We start from the raw sequence: 18,549 nt of genomic DNA, 5'->3' as shown, positions 1-18,549 counted from the left end.
AACGTAAACTGTGCAGAAACCTCAATTTATGGATCTTGGGTTTTAGGATCTAAACAATATCCATATTCATTTATTAGACAAACCAATTGTGGCCACAAATATGAGGCATATATCATAAAACTATTGCAGTCCATAGAAGTTTTATCATCCATCTCAGTAGGATTACATTTACTCTGATCTCGAGAACTCATGTTTTAAGACAGAAAGCAACAGAAATATAACTTGGAATACTGCAGGAAAACATCAATTACTTCACAAAATATGAATGTAAACATCAGTGACATTCTGTTTAAAAATGAATGGTCCTGGTTTTCAGTGTTAATGCAATCAATAATGGAATGTTTGCTATCAAGTTGCAGTCCGGTTTGAAAGAGAAAAAGATAGATCTGCATAGCAGTTAGTAACGAGAACCATGTGTCGTCCATCTCCTCACCCCAGCCCCCATCTCCCCCCATTTCCCATCTGTGCCCTTCAGGCCCTCACTCCAGTCACCTCCCACTTCCCTCTTCCTTCAGAGCCAGCCTGTTTTTGTTTTCGAGACCGGGCTCTTTGTACAGGAAATTGTGTACTTTGGGAGCATTCAGGAAGGCAGAGAGCAGCCTTCCCGTTAGGACTGAGCTTGGCAAAAAAAAAAAAAAAAAAGGATAAAAGAGGTCAGTGATTCCTACACCAGTAGAGAAACAGAAGTCAGCTGTTCTCCTCCCCTCACTTCTCTTCCCTCCCCTTTACACAGTCTTAACATTTCAAAACTCCTCGCCACACCACTGCCACGACTCCATGGCTGTCTAAACATAGCATATTTGAGAAACTAAAAGGGAAATTGCAACGAAAAAGATGATGTTCCTGCGAGAATGTGCCTCAATTGATGCATGTGTGTTTCCTCAGCTACGGGGAAGCCAGTGAAAAGGGAGACTGTGTGGAATGGAGGAAAAGAGGAGGAGATAAAACGGCGCAGGGAGACTGGCTGGGGGTAAAAAAACAACAGGAAACCAACCAATTCTAATGCTGTTGCTGCAAATCCGTGAGATAAAGCAGCGGACTGCCGTTGCCACTCCACTTCCCAGCTAATAAAACAGTTAGCCCGTGTCTTTTCTTTGACATCACTTGATATATTGTCATTCTAAAAGGACTTAAAGCTTAAAAAGTGACGTCATTTCTGTTCTCAGCCTCCAACAGTGCGGTTAGTCAAGATGTGAGCGGATGCAGTCTTTTGGGAGCTGATTGCTGGGGTTTCTATGTGGCTGCTTTCTGACCCTCAAACTAACCCTTCCTCGGGGTCATATGGATCGATCGCTGTGCTTTCAAGGATTTGTTTGTTTTAATCACCTGGACTACTAACTGGAGCCACATGAAGAACAAAGGGACTAAGCAGAAGACCAAAAAGAAAGGAAGTGAAAATGCGTTTGGCTGTGACCTGATAGAACATCTTCAGAGTTCAGGACAAGATGGTAAAACTTTTTATGTTGCTTTCTTTGTAATCCAACGCTCCTTAGAAAGCCGGTATCATCAAACTACACACTGTCACTGGCTTGGCTCACATACATAACAGTATAACATTTATGGTGAAAATTGAGATTTATTTTTCATTTCCCAGATTATGATATAGTTTCTCATTATTTAACTTATAAGCATATATGGTGAAAATGGGAGAGAAAAAAGAAAAAGTGTTTTTACACAGCAAATAGAAGGCTTTATCCTGGTATTACATCACCTATGAATTGATAGTGTACATCTGTTTTACATTTAGTAAAGCAATTCATTCACTCATTGACTATATAAAATGGGGATTTGTGACTTAGGGTGTGGCTCATAGATTTTTTTGGTCAATTTCCTCCAGTCACTATAGAGCCTGTGACTAGTTTTGTGTCTGACAAAAGACTGGGCGGTGCTGAGAGAAAATAATGAGACGCTCTAATGAGCAAAAAAAGGCTTGATCATCGAGTCGATGGTCAGGTTTTCTGGAACCTTACAAACCAGAGGTGTTTATTCTTTATTTGTGTATATTCTTATTCCTTTTCTTTCTTCTGTTCTTATACCCTTTTCTTTCCTACAATAGTAGCTGCTAAGTAATTGTTTTGGCAGCAAGATGATGTGCCAGAAAAAGAGAGAGTGAACAGAAATGTACCACGTGCGGAGTCAACTTGGGCATCTGAATAGCTGTTGAGGATAACTTTAAGGAAGCCTTGTGGAGCGGCCATGTACACTCTGTGAGGCGGAGCATCCAGGGCAGGAAAAGGAAGAGTTTGGATAGTGGGTACACGCTCATATCCGACTGTCTTGGATGTCCAGCAGACATATTGTGTTTTTAAACCATTAGTGCATCAGTTTGTGTTGGCCGGACTACCAAGAAAGAAAGATTACTTCATTATCTCCTGTCATGACAAATGTGTTCTTGGTACAAAAGTGGATAATATATATTTTTGGTAGCACCTATGAGTCAGATTTTTGTTAAAATTAAATATAAACTTGAGTCATGATGTTTAACCTTGATGTTTACATTTGTAGGGCAGTATACAGATGGGAAGTTTGTTAAATAACTAATTGCTCATATTTTTCAGTTGGTACTCAGAACTGAAAGCCTTTGCTTGTCTTCACATTTAACACACTGACAAACCAACAGGAACACAAACTGGGTGTTAAGTTTTTAGTTGCAGTGATGATCGAAAACCTGATGCCCACATTCTTCCCATGTAGCTCCACCTTGCCATGTGCACAGTTCCAGTGTTTAAGTACCATACTTGCACCAAAGCCTTGCTGACGATCCAGTCAAATATTGTTGCACTGTGGCTCCACACCCAAAGGAATTACATTGAATTTACATTGTTCTTTTTTCACCTGTACTGAGGCACAATAATGCACTGTCACAGTCACTGTTCACCTGAAATTGCACACTTACCCCACAATCTCCTAGCACTCATGAGGGTCTTTATATGCAGCCATAAATTATATACTGCGTCCCACTAATAAGGTGATTAGAAATACTGTCTCATCTCGTATAGGAATATTAGTATCACTGACACTCACTACTATAGCACCTGGTTTGAAAAATGCCTGAAACCACAATGGATTCTTGTGAGAATATCTATATAAACTCATCATATACTAACCTCTTCAAGGATATCCCTAATATTACTAATCAGCTAAGAGGGATCAATAAATTATGCTCTTCTGTGAAATACTTGTCATTACTGCTGTGCCCTGCTACAGTAATTTCAACAAAAAAAAAAAGTCTACTTTGGACATAAAAAAAAATACAAGATGAAGCTTCCAACTTTCTCTCTCACAATGAAAAGCAGAACTAATCACATAACTCTGAAAGTTGCTGAACATTTGTATCTTCGTGTCCTTGTACAACTATGTTAAGCATGGAATATGGATATTTATTTTCATGCACCATTTGGCCTTAAGATGACACAGAAGCTAGTAACTATAAAAGACAGCACATACTCACACAGGCTTGCTGGAACCTTACATACTGGGGGCAGGATTCACAAAATTAAAATAGATCGTAAGAAGTCACCTTAGAACATAGTTGACGTCTTATTTACGATATATTTGGCCTTCCTAGCAACCGATGTAAACAAACGCAAAAGGGGGATTTTCCTCCTTAGCTGCAACCCATAGTAGTTCCATCTACAAATAATTTGGAACATTTTTTAGGGTAGCTATATTTATAGTTTACTTAAGTAACTTAGTGTGGGAAAAGCATAAAAAAAGGCTCAGACATTGGTTACTGGCTTTTGGCTAAAGGCATCATTTCATGAGATATGAGACATACACCTAATAAAAATAGTGAAAAGCCAAGCTTACTAATATAATGTTGAGCTTAAAATGTAAGATACACCAAGTACAGTTATTAATTATTTGCAATACCTACTTAATTGTTTAAAATGTGTGTTTAAATGAATTAATTTAGAAGCTAACCTTTTCACTGCAACCATTTTGAGACAATTGGATGGTTATCTTTAAGTTAGGTGGTATTTGTCATGGCTTTACTCTTAAGAAAAAAAGTTAACAAGAGTTGATGTCAAAATAGTTCTTTATTATTTTCTTAACTTTATTTTTTTTCTTAGGAAAAAAAATGAGATTCTTGGAAGCAAAGTTCTCAAATTTGTTCTTCAATTTTTTCTGAAGATTTGTTTTCCTAAGAAGGTTTTGTGAATCTGGCCCCCGAAGCTTTAAAGGTGCTTCATGCAACATTAAAATTATGTTAGAATAAAATGTTCCTTTAGCTGTAAAATTGGCAAATTTATACAACTCAAGGGTAAGGTGGCTAAAGGGGAAAGACTGAAAACCTTTGTTAAAGGTTTTTGCACAACCAGCCACTGGGCACCGGCCACAGTTTCAGCGTTCAAATGGAAAACTGAACATTTTAAGACTCCAGCAGCAGCCAGAAAATTAACTTTCACCTTCTGTGTCAAGAGACTGAGTAATACTTTGACTTGAAATTCTCTTTACCACACATCAGCCATTGATTTAATTTCATGTCCTAAAATTAGAGTTAAAACCTATGACAATATACCTTTGACAATCAGAAGAAATGTATCAAACTACAGTATATTGTGTTATGAATCTACAAGAAGTTCTATATGAACAAGCAGAAAGCTTCCCTCAGTGCAAATACTGAGAGGTAAATGGTGGCTCCAGTGTTGTTCATCATCCAGCATTTGACCACAGGCATGTCGCTGAAAGTCCAATTAAGCCTCATGCATGGGAATGTAAGCCATTGCAGATTCTTGGTGTCTGTAATAATTACAACCAAATAAACCATTACCAAAAATATTCTTTCATTTTGTGAAGAATGAATTCGACATGCTCAGTTTTGTTTGTAGGCCGATCAGTTTGTATTTAGCAGCATGAGACATGGGAGTAACAGTATGGTTGAAAACTGGAGAAAAATCAAATTAACTACCCTATTTGAAAGTTGATTATGGAGCTTTCAATAGAATAATCAATTGTTGGGACACATCTATAATGAAAACAAACTTTCATTCATACAGCCAAAAGGTTTAGAAATGCAAAGCAGCATTACATGTTTTGAAAGGAAGAATCAAGTTTTGTCCCTGCTTCAAATCGAATGTGTATGACTTTTGCAGACTCTTCTTGTGGTCAAACTGATGAACATGTGATTTAACACATATCGGAAAGCCACGGTTAATTCTCCTTTGACTTTTAAACAGTACGACACGGTAAAAGGTTGTTTACCAGAAGATAATGTAGGCCTACTATAGCTTAGAAAGCTGTAGTGTAGGTCAGTGGTAACATTTCAAAAGCCAGTTTCTATTAGAGGAAATGTCGCAAGTAATACCAGCTACAAGGACTGGGTGTGTCAACCTTCCTCTGAAACAAACAAACCATTTTTAACTTCCTGTCAATGTCCACCTTGTCTACAATCAGCTGCCCCAAGGAATAGAAAGCAGAGGCACAGTAAAACATGCCCTACAGCGTCTATAGCATGTTTAAGCAAACATTATGTGCAACGCTACCATTTCTACATTTAGTATTGCAATACTTTCCTTCTCTTTAATCTACTCTTGAGATTTTAAGGTTGTCTGAATCAGCATCAAGTCCAATTCTGTGTGTACACATTGGATAAAGTCCGACACAGACAGCATTATGGACAAAATTTAAATATACTTGCTTTCACTGATGAAATCTTCCCTTGTTATTTATTCCTGATGTCAAGATGTTTGTACTAGTCTCTAACATGTAGTAGTATCAGAGATGTACAGTATTTGGATGTTAGAGTGTTTGCAGAAAAGACTAACACATTTATTTCTTCAGTTCCTCAGGTTCTGAAGAAGTGTGCAGAGTTTATTGAGAAGCATGGCATCGTGGACGGGATATACAGGCTGTCGGGGGTCACCTCAAATATCCAGCGCCTCAGGTATTTATGTAAATGAGCGCTCTGAGCACCATGTTGACTCTTGCACAGTAATGCTTTGCAAATAATTTGATTTCTCAAAGTTGGCAAGGTTAAAGCCTGGGAATGGTAGCCTTCAATTTTCTTTTGGTTAATCAATTTAGTAATACATAAAATACATCAAAAACCCCAATGTTATTAGATGTATGATTTGGTCAAATCATGATTTGGTGTCAAAACATATGAATTTTTCAAATCTTGGAACAATCAGCATTTATACTCTTTGGCCCCTTGGTGGTTATCACTGCCATACTCAGTCTCCCACATTAACCAATCACTAATCTGAAGTTGCCTCTTTGGTGGTTCAGTATAAATCCTCCTTTATTATTGGAGAAGCTCAAATTATTCTCAGTAAAATCAGATAGGATAAATTGATGCTAGACTACGTCAGGGATTATTGTATCAAACCATGTCTATCAAATTAAATTTGTGTTAGTCCATTTTAGGCTTTATCCATGCCAATGGAACAGACCTGTAATGTTCGATTTACATAATATTTTTTCAGATTGGCAATGAAAATGTTTGGCGTCTTTGGTTTTTGGTATAAAAACATTGGTCAGCTGGATGCATTTCAATCCAACAAGCCACGTACAGCAACAAGCAGCGAGGAGGAGTGTTAAACAATCAAAGCATTCAGCTAACTCTCTCTCTCTGGATGTGTGTGTGTGTGTGTGTGTGCGTGTGTGTGTACCTATGTACAGGCAGGAATTTTGCTCTGAGGCGTGCCCTGACCTTACAAAGGAAGTGTACCTCCAGGACATCCACTGTGTGGGTTCCTTATGTAAGCTGTACTTCAGGGAGCTTCCCAACCCCCTGCTCACATATGAGCTCTATAGCAAATTCATTGTGAGTACATTTACATTACATTTACAAGTTTGCTAAAGAGAGATGTCTTTCCTGTGTGACCTACAGTTGGTCCCACAACTGAATAAGTTCATGTATCTAAATTCATGTATCACAATTTATTAGCATTTTATTTGAATCTGATCTCAGCTCTCTGGCTCCCTAATTGATCAGATGCCTTCATCTCTTCTGTGGAGAATACAGTAATGTTAGACCACCAGGCTTGCTAGTTAACATTAGCAACTGAACTGTAAGCATTTTACATGAGAAGCACTGCTTCTACCACAATGTGATTCATTTCAAAATGCCAGAGTACTGTATGTGCTGCCTTACAATCATAAAAAGATTTAGCTGTATATATCACTCTACATCAACGTATTACAGCAGTACAAATTAATTAATTAAAACCAGAGGCACGTATAGGTTCCCTAATGGAGGAACCTACCAATACTCAGTGTCTATTGGTCTTGAGTCTAGACTGTGGAACAGACAGGAGGGATTTGCCCGAGGACCTCAGGGTGCAGTCTGACTCATAAGGAGTTAAAAGATTGCCGATGTAGCTTGGGGCCAAATCATAATTCTAAAACTAACAGGCAACCTGTGGAGGGAGGCTGAAACTGGAGTGATATGATCTCTACATTTGGCAGCAGACAGATAAACGGCAGATGTGAAAGGGACTTTGGAGTGAGGCAGGAGTAAAGGGAATTCAGGTATAAGTCTAAGACCTGGTTCATGCTTTCTGTGTGGCTTGACATTCATATTTCTCGCCTGAAAACTTCAATACTCCAGTACTCCAGGAAAAATCAGCTCTCCACATCCCCCGACAAGGAAAACAACACCAGGGCTGCGTTGCATTAGTCATTTTAACATGACGTCCTCCACTTCCCCTCGGTTCTTGGTGATACACAGCACCTACGTCACACTAGTGGCCACTTGCAGAGAAAAGGGCAGGGTCCGAGCGGGAAGCAGAGTATTTGAAATGAAATACACTTGCCATTAAGCAGGCCTAATAATTAATAATAATAATTACACAGAGCAATGACTAATAAAATAGCCCAGATGAGTTAATTTCATGAATAAAATTAAATTCTCTCAATATTTTTTGTTTATTTACACTTATATATTGCTTGGTCCGCCATGTTGGTTCATGCACAGGAAATTACAAACGATCACAATGCATTCTGGGCAAGATACAGAGTTGCTGACTCTCGAAGGGTCGATCCCAGAAACTTCAGTTGAGTTATTAGAGTAATGGAACAGCACTGGAGTAGTGGATGGCAGCAGGGATTCCCCCTTGAGGGGAAGTGCCAAGGGGAAGTCGAGGAGGGAAGGTTAAAATGAGTAATGAAATGGGGCCCGGATCCTTTGTTCAGCCGATCCTCAATGGAGGCTTTTATGTAACTGTGGCGCCATCCTTGTTTAAAATTTCTGATGAGGTAATTAGCAAATGCCAAGTCGATACTTCTGTCCTTGTGTAGAACATTCTTCCCGACAAACTTATCAAGAAATTGAGCATGGAGAAGCATCCTTACAATTTGAGATGGGTTGTGTGCTTGATGTCACATGCACAGTTAATTAAGACACACAGCTGTACATTTTCCCAGCTGTTTCATTCGGCTCCGTACTATGAACTGTTGCGCTGTTTGGACATAATGTGTCACTCTTGGAATGAATCTTGGGGCTTCCCATTTGTTCTCGTATGCTAAGTCACCATCCAATGCGTCCTCAGTTGGCAAGTAAACTTCCGGGATCTTTATCCGACACGAGAACGCACAAGAATGCATTTTGAGAAGGACTTATGGTGTGCGACCTCATACACGACTCCCAACACACTCAGTTGGCCCCAATTACGTAATTTTGACCTTCACATTCATTTCATGTTAAGCAAGGTCTAGGCGAGGCTGGCTTGATATCCAACGCAGGCTTGCCGGAAGGGAGGAAATATTCCTCGGGCAATGCAGTGGGTTCATAGCCTTATCCTGCAGTTCATCAATGCATTGATCCCGTTCACTGATAATGGGAATGTGATGTTAGAGTCTCTGGTTATGTATGCAGTAATTACAGACAACTGAAACATCATCATCCGAAAGATCATCATCTCGTACAATTTCAAGCGAGTTACAGAGACCACAAACTTGGGCATTCAGTTCCTGCCCAGTGTTAGGGGTCGGCACTGGAAAGTAGCCGTGGGAAGGAAAGTTCATACAGGCCATTGAGTCATCACAGTTCAGATTCAACAAGTTCTAGAAACAGGAGCCAAGCATTTTTTAAGGTTTTACTGTTGTCTTACTCACCCTAATGCACATCTATCTATTTTACATGCAGGAAGTGGTCTCGGTCCAGGGGAATCATGAGAAACTCTTACATATTCAAAGTGTCATCAAAGAACTGCCCGTCCCCCACTTCAGGTGAACCTCAGCCCTTTACATTCCCAGTAATTAACACAATTTACAAATTGTAGACAATTCCTTTAGTTAAATTTTACTAATAATGTTGTAATAAATGTAATAAGATGTGCTTGTTTATCGTCCTCAGGACTCTGGAGTACCTTACCAAGCATTTGGCCCACCTTGCCACCTTAAGCACCCAGACTAACATGCATACGCGTAACCTGGCCCTGGTGTGGGCTCCAAACCTGTTGAGGTGAGTAAAGTTGGAACACCTAATGCATCATCTGAAAAATCTTTATAACTGTCATTTCTTTAGTAAAAGCGGCCATTCAGCAACACATCTCATGCTTTGGTACATGGCCCACAATGTTGTAAACATTACATAAATGAATATACTCTTAAACACTAGTACCCAGTCTGTCAGATCAAAGGGAAATTCCACCTTAAAATAAATATCCCATTTTATATCTATTACAGTTCAATCAATATTTGTGACAATCAACAATTCACTGTCAAAGCTAGAATCCAGAAAGCCAAAACTGTTAACCTGTCAGGTTATTAAGAAACACTTTCCGGAGCTTGCAAGGCGATGTATGGAGTCTGGTATTGCAAATAGTTCTGAGCAAGAAATTGCATTTTTGTTCACCCTGGCCACTAACACATCAGTCACAAAGTCAGTCTCCTATTAAGGGGCAATGCAGAGACACTATATGACCTGTAAGAGTCGAGTCCTGGCTCTCTTGTTTCAGGCTTTCAGTAGCTGTTTCATGAAATTATTTCAAACAAACAACTTTTTGCAGAGATTTGAAGCATTTCAAGAACTTTGTCTCTTGTGTTTACTTGCAGATCCAAAGATATTGAAGTTTCATCCTGTAATGGAGATATGGCTTTCCAGGAGGTGCGGATACAACAGTCAGTGGTTGAGTTTATTCTGAACCACACCGAGGAGATCTTCAACCATGATTCTGTGCAAATCAAACCCAAAGAAGGTATTATATTCATAAATACGAAGAAATTCTGTAATGAGAGATTTATCCTAAATTGTTTGCTGAAACACTTAAAATTGTATTGATCAAACATGCAAACATTTTTTACTTTTTTACTTCTATGTGCTGTATGTATTATGAAATGGTTCAAAAATGACTAATTATCCATTTCCAGGACCAAATTTGGTGTGTGGGGAGAAGTATGCCACGCTACCTATTGGTGGCCAGTGTGGGCCGATGAAACTGATGAGCCTGGAAGAGGCCCAAGCACGCTCCCTGAGCCCAAACCACCCAGTGCGCAGAGAACGTCAGCGAGAGAACAGTCTGCCTGACACTAGCACTGCCACGCTCTACCACACTGTCATAGACATATCAGACAGCAAGTAAGATGGATTTGGATTCAGTCTATTATTAGTATAATGTATCAGCAACATTCTTGAAATTCATCCAATGTCTGATGTACTCGTGATTGCTGTATTCCAGTGCGTAATAATGAAATCAAGTATATGTAGCCTGCATGAAGAGTTATTCTTTGCAAAGGGGACAATTAGTGCAATACAGTTATGCATTTTATGTGAATATGTGTCTTTTTCTTGGATGCAACATAGTCCAAACATAGTATGACACTGAAGGGCTTAATCTCTCTTTATCTGTTAGGAGAAAATTTTCTGGGAAATCAAAGAAGTGGAAGTCTATCTTCAACCTGGGAAAGTCTGTTACAGACTCTAAGGGGAAGCTGAGCCGGAACGGCAGTGTGTTCATAAGAGGACCGAGTCTAACAGGTAAAGTCTCCAACATAAAAAAAGTTTCACTGCTGTACCATACAAGTTTAAAAGGAAACACCACTAAATGTACATGTTACTCCTGTGGTCTAGGATAGTCCAATCAATATCGTGAACATGAACAACTCTCTCCCAAAGCCAGACAGCAGAGAGCGGAGATCCTCATTAGAGGACAAACAGGGAAAGATGGGAAAGGTGACTGGGAGAGCATCCGAGTGGCTTTTCAGGGGACACAAGGTTTCTAGTTCAGAATTGATCACTTATAGAATAAATCAAACATTCTGGGGTCCACAAAATCGCTGTGCATCACACTGGCTTTGAGAAATAGTTTTTCATCTTCACAGATATTGATTGGACTACCCTCGACCATATAAATATTAAGGCATTCTTAGCTGTGTCCCCTTTAAAGTTTTGAAATTAATTAAAAAATGTTAACAGTAACATAATAAGCGATGGTGGAAACTCTTTTCTCCTTTTAAGTGCTGGAAGTGAGTTTATATTTTTTTTCCTTTCACAGAAAAGGCAGCTCTTCGGCCAGCCAGGAGCATGGAGTCCTTGTGCTCCCTACCAACAGGTGGGGCTACAAGTCAGAGATTTTAAATTGCATGAAAATTAAACACAGATGTTACAAACAATAATGTTATAGTGCCATTCTTACAAACTATCATTGTTTCAACTTGTCTGCCTCTGCATAGTTAGAATATTCTGTTGTAGCAATTGCTTTCAATGCTCTCAGTGAAATGTTGTTTTTTTATCTTATATAATTTGCCACTTATGTTATTTTTACCCCACAGATGATGACAGAACAGGAAACAGCAGTCCGGCCAGTGGAACCAGTAGCATTTTTGTTCCAGACATAAAGTCCAGAACGCTGGGATCTGACTCACTTTACGACCTGAGTGAACAGGACCAAAACTGGGAGTTTAAAGGGAAGAAACCTGGCGGGGCAACAGGTGGTCAGAGCCCTACCATGAATCAAAAGGGCTCCGCAGGTGCCTCAGCGCCTCCTCAAAAAACACTTCCAGAACAGCTGAAGGTGTTCAAAGGTGACGACCTCAGTGGCTACAAGCCAACTTCTCCTAAAAACAGGAGAATGTTATACTCAGGCTCCTCTCACAACAGCTCATCGAGGCCGTCCTTCCCAGGGAGCTTCTTCCCGCTGGAGTCGTCACCTAGGCATCAACGCAAAGCCGTCAACATATCTGAGCCCTTTGCTGTGTCCGTACCGCTGCGGGTCTCAGCAGTTATCAGCTCCAACAGCACTCCCTGCAGGGGCCATGTGAAGGAAAAGCCAGTTGCACCGGCTCTGAAACCCTGCAAAGAGGCGCCACTTTCAGAGCAGAGCAACACCAGCAGGAAGGGCAGCGCTTTTCCCCAACTGGAAATGGAGAACCAGGAAAGAGGGGAGAAGAAGAACGCGGAGGAGAAAACCTGTAGAGTCGTGCCAGAGGGTAGGGCATGTTCTTTGACCATATTTGAAAAAGCATGTTGTTATGTTACATATTCAAGTCAAACATGCCGCCTTGTTATGTGCAATGTACTGTACTGTATGCAAAATCATTACAAATCTAAGTTTCGCCCTTAGATTCGAATGGAGAAGCAGTGCAAGAAGGTCAAGGAGGGACGGACATTTCTGAACTGGAACAGCCTTCCTTTGCAAATGCAAGAGAAGACAAAGATACAGCACCATCTCCTGGGAAACAACTGCATCACCAGCCCATAGCCATGCAACTGGTAAATCATTTACTGTTGAATTTTAGTTAGTAGTGCTGCTATCAGAGCAAAATTACGGAGATTATACTCTGTTATTAGGCCTCCAGTTTTTCTGTTCAATTACGCTATAATTTATGGTGTAAATACTAAATAGAGAAGTGAATATCAAAATCAACAGATTAAAAGGACAGAGTGTTGCTGTTAGAGTATTTGTTAGTACCGGTAGGCTCATCATTACTCCCTGTAACTGTTGAGTCAAACCAATAGCCTTCTGGGAAATAATGCTGGGATTTGGAAAGTCTGTCAATAAGTAAAAGGGAATTACAGAGGGAAAAATATCAGCATTATATTCTAAAGCCCAACATTCCTCCCTTGCAGGAAAAAATATCAGCAGAAGCATTTGGTTGCTCTTTCTGACCCATTTAAAGAGTTATATATATATATTTTTTCAACTCCTCTATTATGTGACTAACTTTTGGCTAGGACCAGATAGCTGTGGGTAGAGCTCAGATCATTTTGGTTTGAACCAACGAACAAAGATGACTATAAATTCGAAACAGATTTAATTTGTTTCTGTTATTCAACTAAATAGTGTGCTGCCACGCTATTCAAATTGCATCGCATTTTCATGTTGTGCGTTGCAAAAGAAAGGTTAAACAGTTGACAAATTTATATTTTTAGTAAAAATATGTTACACCATATTGAGCATACACAGTAGTTGTTATTTCAATTTGGAAATAAATGGTGAAACCATTTTGTCGATTTTTAATCTATTTGTTTTTGTTTATTTTCAGGACAAGGGATCTTCCCCTATTGGGAATGAGCTGTGGTCTGACCTCCACCAAGAACTTAAAATAACTGAACCTGAGATTGACTTACTGGATGAGACATTTAAGCCTGTTTTCTGCTCCAAGAGCACTCCTGAGGATATTAAGCTAAAGACAAATGTTCAGTCAAAAAGAAGTAGCAGCTCTCCAACTCTGTCTTTGTTATGTAGGGATCAGGCTTCAAATACCCCTTTGAGTGATCATGTTGTCGCCACTGGATCAAACTCTGCAAAGAAACAACCCTCAGAGTCAGACATTCAATTTTCTCTTCATAAAAACTTTGACTTCATTGCTGGTGGAAACACAGAAAATCCCCACCCTGCTGATGTGATGGATGAAAAAGAGGATAAACTGCATCAAATATCTCCAAAAATTAACCCCCTAAACACAGATAAACCTGTTGATACCAAACACTGGCAAGTTCCTTCCATGGACACCTGTTTAGATCCGGCACAACAAAGCCAAGTTATAAAACCTTTGCAGCCAGGAGATGCTCCACCAGACACAGGCTTGTCAATTGTAGGTAAAAACCACAAGGATTCAGAGAAACAAGGGGACAAAAAGATCTCCTGTGAAGGTGCAAAGAAAAACATGAGTCATGAGCTGGAAGGTATTCAGAGGCTATCGACATGTTTGGAGGACAGACCCAACACCTTGGAGCTACCACACCTTGATGACGAAGATGGATGTGGAGGAATCTCAGAAGAGTTGGACTGGGTGGAGCCTTGGGACGATCTTAGTTCCAGCAAACAGTGGGTTACCAGTCCTCTGCACTCACCTGAACTAAAAGACTTGTTTGACCATCTGCCACCTTCCTGCTCCCAAGGTGAAACTTTGAGCTCAGAGGAGGGAAACCCTTCACCTCCTTCATTTAACAGTGGCAAACAGTCTGATAAATCATCTCTCATTAAGAGTACTGAACCCTTCTCAGGAAACATTTCTCAGACTTCCAGTGGCAAACCAGAAACTAAAGGGACCTACTTGCAGCCGCTACCTACAAGACTTAGCGTGGCCAGCAATAATGCAACGCAACCTCACACAGCAAAATGCAGCACAACAAAACAGAAGACCACATTGTCATCTCAGAGGTTTTACAGACAGATGTCTCACGAGACGTCTCCTTCAGAGCGAAGAGAGGAAAACTGCTTCTCTAAACACAGGCCGTATTCACTTAATTTGGATTTAGGGCATCGGTGCATCAGAGACATTTCTAATCAACAAAACCGTAATTCCTCTGAGTTTTCTTCCTGTCAGAGGGGATTACTGACCCCATCTGGGACTGTAAACAATGGACTGCCCTCGGAGCTGGAGTTGTTTCTGAACGATCGGCAGGCCCCTCTACGGCGAAACTCAGCCCCGGTCAGTGTGTCGTCGGTCCGAACAGCATTCATGATAAAGACATGCCAGGCCAAAGCGGTGCCGGTCATACCTCCGAAGGTGCAGTACAGTCAGATACCTCACTCCAGACATGAGAAAGATTTTGATGTAGTAAAGGAACAAGAAAAGGAATACCCTAAAATGAATGTGGAGAAAACCAACACTGTACCTCCTCAGACAATTACAGACCTAAAGGAGGAGCTAGAGAATAAGGAGCCTGCCCCCAAACACCAAAGACAGCCAAATGCAGAGAAATCTGCTGAGTCCGTGAAGACCACATCCACCCCAGAACTCCCAGTAATAACGAGGAGACACGCTCCTAATCTTGACTGCCCAAGACCTAATAGAGGTAACGTCTTACAAAGACCGTCCTTTAGGAACAGGCAGAGGCCGCAGAGCCTTATTCTGCTTAGCCCCCCTTTTCCCATCATGGACTACCCACCATCAGGGGATGATGGCAAGCTACTCCTTTCTCCCATCAAGAGCTTGACTGACACATCTGCTATTAATGTCTTTTCAAAAGAGATGGCCGAGAACTTCAGGGGCCCAGAGGGGATAACTCTTCAAAACAAAATGACTATTCCAAAAAGTGGACAGAGGCTGGAAACGTCCACCAGCTGCTTCTACCAACCACAGAGAAGATCAATGATATTCGACAGCAGGAGCCACAGGCAGATTGAGTGACTGGGCCTAAGATTGGACATGTGTAAATACATAGACATACATAATAGATGACAACATTTGATGTAATTCTTGCATTTCTTGACAAATGTAGAATCTTAGTTAAAACTCTATTTTATCAAATTAAGTGTTTAAGAAAGCTTTGAGGAAGACATATGACATATTTCAAAGTCCTTAAAGCATGACTGAGATCAAACTTTTCAAAAGGGAGTTAACAGTGATGAACATTTAGTAAAATTTGAGTTTCATGCTCAAGTCATCTGTGAAATCAAAGTATTCCCTGTTGCTTATGTGGTACTACAGGTGTGGAATCCCTATCTGCTTTAAGGGTGTGTTTGTAAAATGGCACTTGGAGCATACAGTAAATTCTTGGTGTGTCAGTGCCATCAGAGTGCACCTTTGGCCAAACACTAGCTGCAGCAGAGCCTTTGAATATTGAAAATGGTGGCAAATAGTATCCATGACAGCAATAAGTCTTTGTCACTTTACAACTTGCCAGACTTTATATTTACATACTTAGGGGAGTGATTGCTTGCTTAAATGTGTAACTGACAATTTACTTTTTTTATCCTCCCTTCCTCATGTTTCCACAACAGCATATATTTTGATTCTGATTCCAGAATGCAGTCCCTTTAAATGGAGTGGCAGATAGCATTTACAAACACTGTGTTATAGATGTTATGACATCATGTTGCATCATTTGAAATTATCCAATCACCTGTCAACAGCCAAAGTACATAGCAAATCAAATTAATCTTATGACTTCTTGGCATAAATATAGAGGACTCAGTGTACAGGAAGTACAAAGATTAACAAAAAAATCTGATATGAAGAAATAACAGTTCTTAAAATTTGTTCTGTTAGTAATACATACTTTTTCTATAAGAATAAAGGTCACCAAAGTCCCATATTAGAAATCTGTGAATTTCATGACATAGTTTGCATATCACAGGAAAGATATTTCTGAAGTTGTGTTTATTTATTCTTTTAATAACTTGCATATTATATGAAGTAAACTTGACTCTTTCCATACAATATACTGTATGTATTGGCTCTGTGATAAGCTGATTGTGATGTGATGGTTTCCACTAATATTTAAAAAGGAAATTCCCCTTTTTGTTTTCATTATATTAGAAACTGAACTAATAGTATTTACCCACCAAAAGACTCTAATTCATGTGTATATTTACTTTCTGTTATTCCTTGTTATTTTACTGTCAGTTGTGTTTGCTTGTTTTTTGTTTTGTTTTTGATAATCACAAGATCTTAAGGAGAAACTAACAATGAGAAAAAAGAGAGCAAAGATTCTCTCTGTGATGTCATAAAAAGACAAGTCCTGGAGCTGCTCCACTGGCAGTAATTGGGAGACCGACTTTGTGAACATTGACTATATCCAAGGGGTTTTGGCCTCGGTGGTGTTTTGGCCATATTTTCTTGTCTGGGTCTATAAAGTCAGTCAGTGAGGCAGGAAACTCCAGGTGTTGTCTCTTTACTTTGCATTTACCGATACACAGGATCTGATGTAATTATCCATTGTGCTATTTTTGCTTGAGCACCTATGCAGAAACCTAGTTTGGATGTTAGATGGAGATTTCAGTGCTTTTTCTTTGTTTTGTTGGAAAGTTGTTCATATTGAAAATTATTGATTGAATTGAAAATTACTGAACTGTCTAAAACCATAGGAATAACATCTGAATTCAGATTTTTAGGATGGATTTTTGCTGTAAATGGTGCATTGATGGTGAAGTCTGAAATGATGTACATAAGACAGTTGATGAGTTTTGTTACTTACAACCAAGAAGTTATAAGAAAATAAAAGATATGAGAAACGTATCACTCAACAGTTACTGTTAATACTGCATTCATATTAGATATGCATTGAAGTCAAGCAATACAATTCTAAAGAAGAAAAAAGAAGAAGAAAAAAAAAGAAGAAATATATATTTAGGATAAATATAGACTTTATTTTGTCAGATGTTTCTCAAGTTTTCCACCACCAAATTCTACTAAGAAGAGTTTCCCCCGTTACTTTATTAGGGATTTACTTTTTCATTAAGGCATATCAAGTATGTGGCAATATTTTGATGAACAGATGAATAGATGTTTTGACCTACATGGCTGTATAATTTACACAATGTATTTGTTGTAGGGTAACCGAATAGGACTTCAATATACATCACTGAGAGGGTAAGGACTGGGCAACGACACAGAGTCATTATAGTAACATGAAGGTAATGTGGAGGTTTTATCTGGTAATATGTGGAGGTGTTATCATGGTTATTCACAGGGATATTCAGATTTATACAGCTACACTGCCATCTTTGTTATTTAGAATAATTAAACAGTTAAATTGTGTAATACTGTATACTGATGTAATACTGTATGATTAATATATTCTGAACAATTACTTTGTTTTTTATTGTTTATTATTGTATGTAGTAGCCTACACAAGACATAACTCACACAAGCAATGATTCTCCCTGTGATGTTATCAACAATTCATTTCAATTGGCAGTATATGGTACATTCAATACCAGAGCGGACTGCAACGTTTTTTGAGTAGCCTAATTCAAAGTACCAAACTGAAAATAAAAAAAATAAATTTAAGGAGGAATCTGTAGTAAATGAGTGAATGAATTGGGAACATCATGAAGAAACAGTGTTTGCACCATAGCTTACACCTGATTCTGTAAAATGGCCTCAAATTCCTTAACTCACTTCTCCTCTATTTCTCTCTGCTCCTTCCTTCTCTCTCCTCTTAAAGTATTTCAGCAAACTGTGTGGAGTCATAGTCACAGAAGTTACAGTAAATCTGAATAGTGGTTTTTGTTACTTGCATTCTAAGCAAGCTAGCTGGCTAATTTTAGCTAGCTAAATTAGTGGTGTGTGTTGCTAACAGTATGTTAGGAACCTTAATTAGCACTGTCTGACAAATGAAGCAACAATATCCTGTATCTCATGTAATCATGTTGGATGGAGGTACTCATCTCTAACCACTTTCTTGGGAGGCACTTTCAGAAAGTGCTG

At 39.4% G+C, this 18,549-nt stretch overlaps 1 protein-coding gene across 3 annotated transcripts; it reads left to right on the top strand.

The window, feature by feature from the left end:
- The first annotated feature begins 946 nt into the window (after nucleotides 1-946).
- Nucleotides 947-18,119, top strand: arhgap31 (Rho GTPase activating protein 31). Of its 3 annotated transcripts, none has more exons than XM_071528870.1 (12): nucleotides 947-1,448; nucleotides 5,785-5,887; nucleotides 6,625-6,769; nucleotides 9,092-9,174; nucleotides 9,302-9,409; nucleotides 10,003-10,145; nucleotides 10,318-10,525; nucleotides 10,800-10,924; nucleotides 11,442-11,498; nucleotides 11,719-12,375; nucleotides 12,510-12,658; nucleotides 13,432-18,119. In XM_071528870.1, exons 1-12 carry the CDS (start codon nucleotides 1,349-1,351, stop codon nucleotides 15,523-15,525), a joined length of 3,972 nt encoding a protein of 1,323 aa, XP_071384971.1. In that variant the 5' UTR covers nucleotides 947-1,348; the 3' UTR covers nucleotides 15,526-18,119. The 3 variants fall into 3 exon arrangements, with proteins under 3 accessions (XP_071384971.1, XP_071384970.1, XP_071384972.1); XM_071528869.1 differs by having other exon boundaries at nucleotides 11,442-11,510; XM_071528871.1 differs by having other exon boundaries at nucleotides 1,394-1,448; nucleotides 5,793-5,887; nucleotides 11,442-11,510.
- The last annotated feature ends 430 nt before the right edge of the window (nucleotides 18,120-18,549 follow it).

This window comes from Centroberyx affinis, unplaced genomic scaffold, assembly GCF_046629955.1.
Source record: "Centroberyx affinis isolate AG114_WGS23_722 - 3 ecotype Tasmania unplaced genomic scaffold, CSIRO-AGI_Caff_v1 ptg001735l_1, whole genome shotgun sequence".
Taxonomy (NCBI): Eukaryota; Metazoa; Chordata; class Actinopteri; order Beryciformes; family Berycidae; genus Centroberyx; species Centroberyx affinis.
Note: the sequence above shows the minus strand (reverse complement) of the source record. Positions and strands in the feature narration are given on the sequence as shown.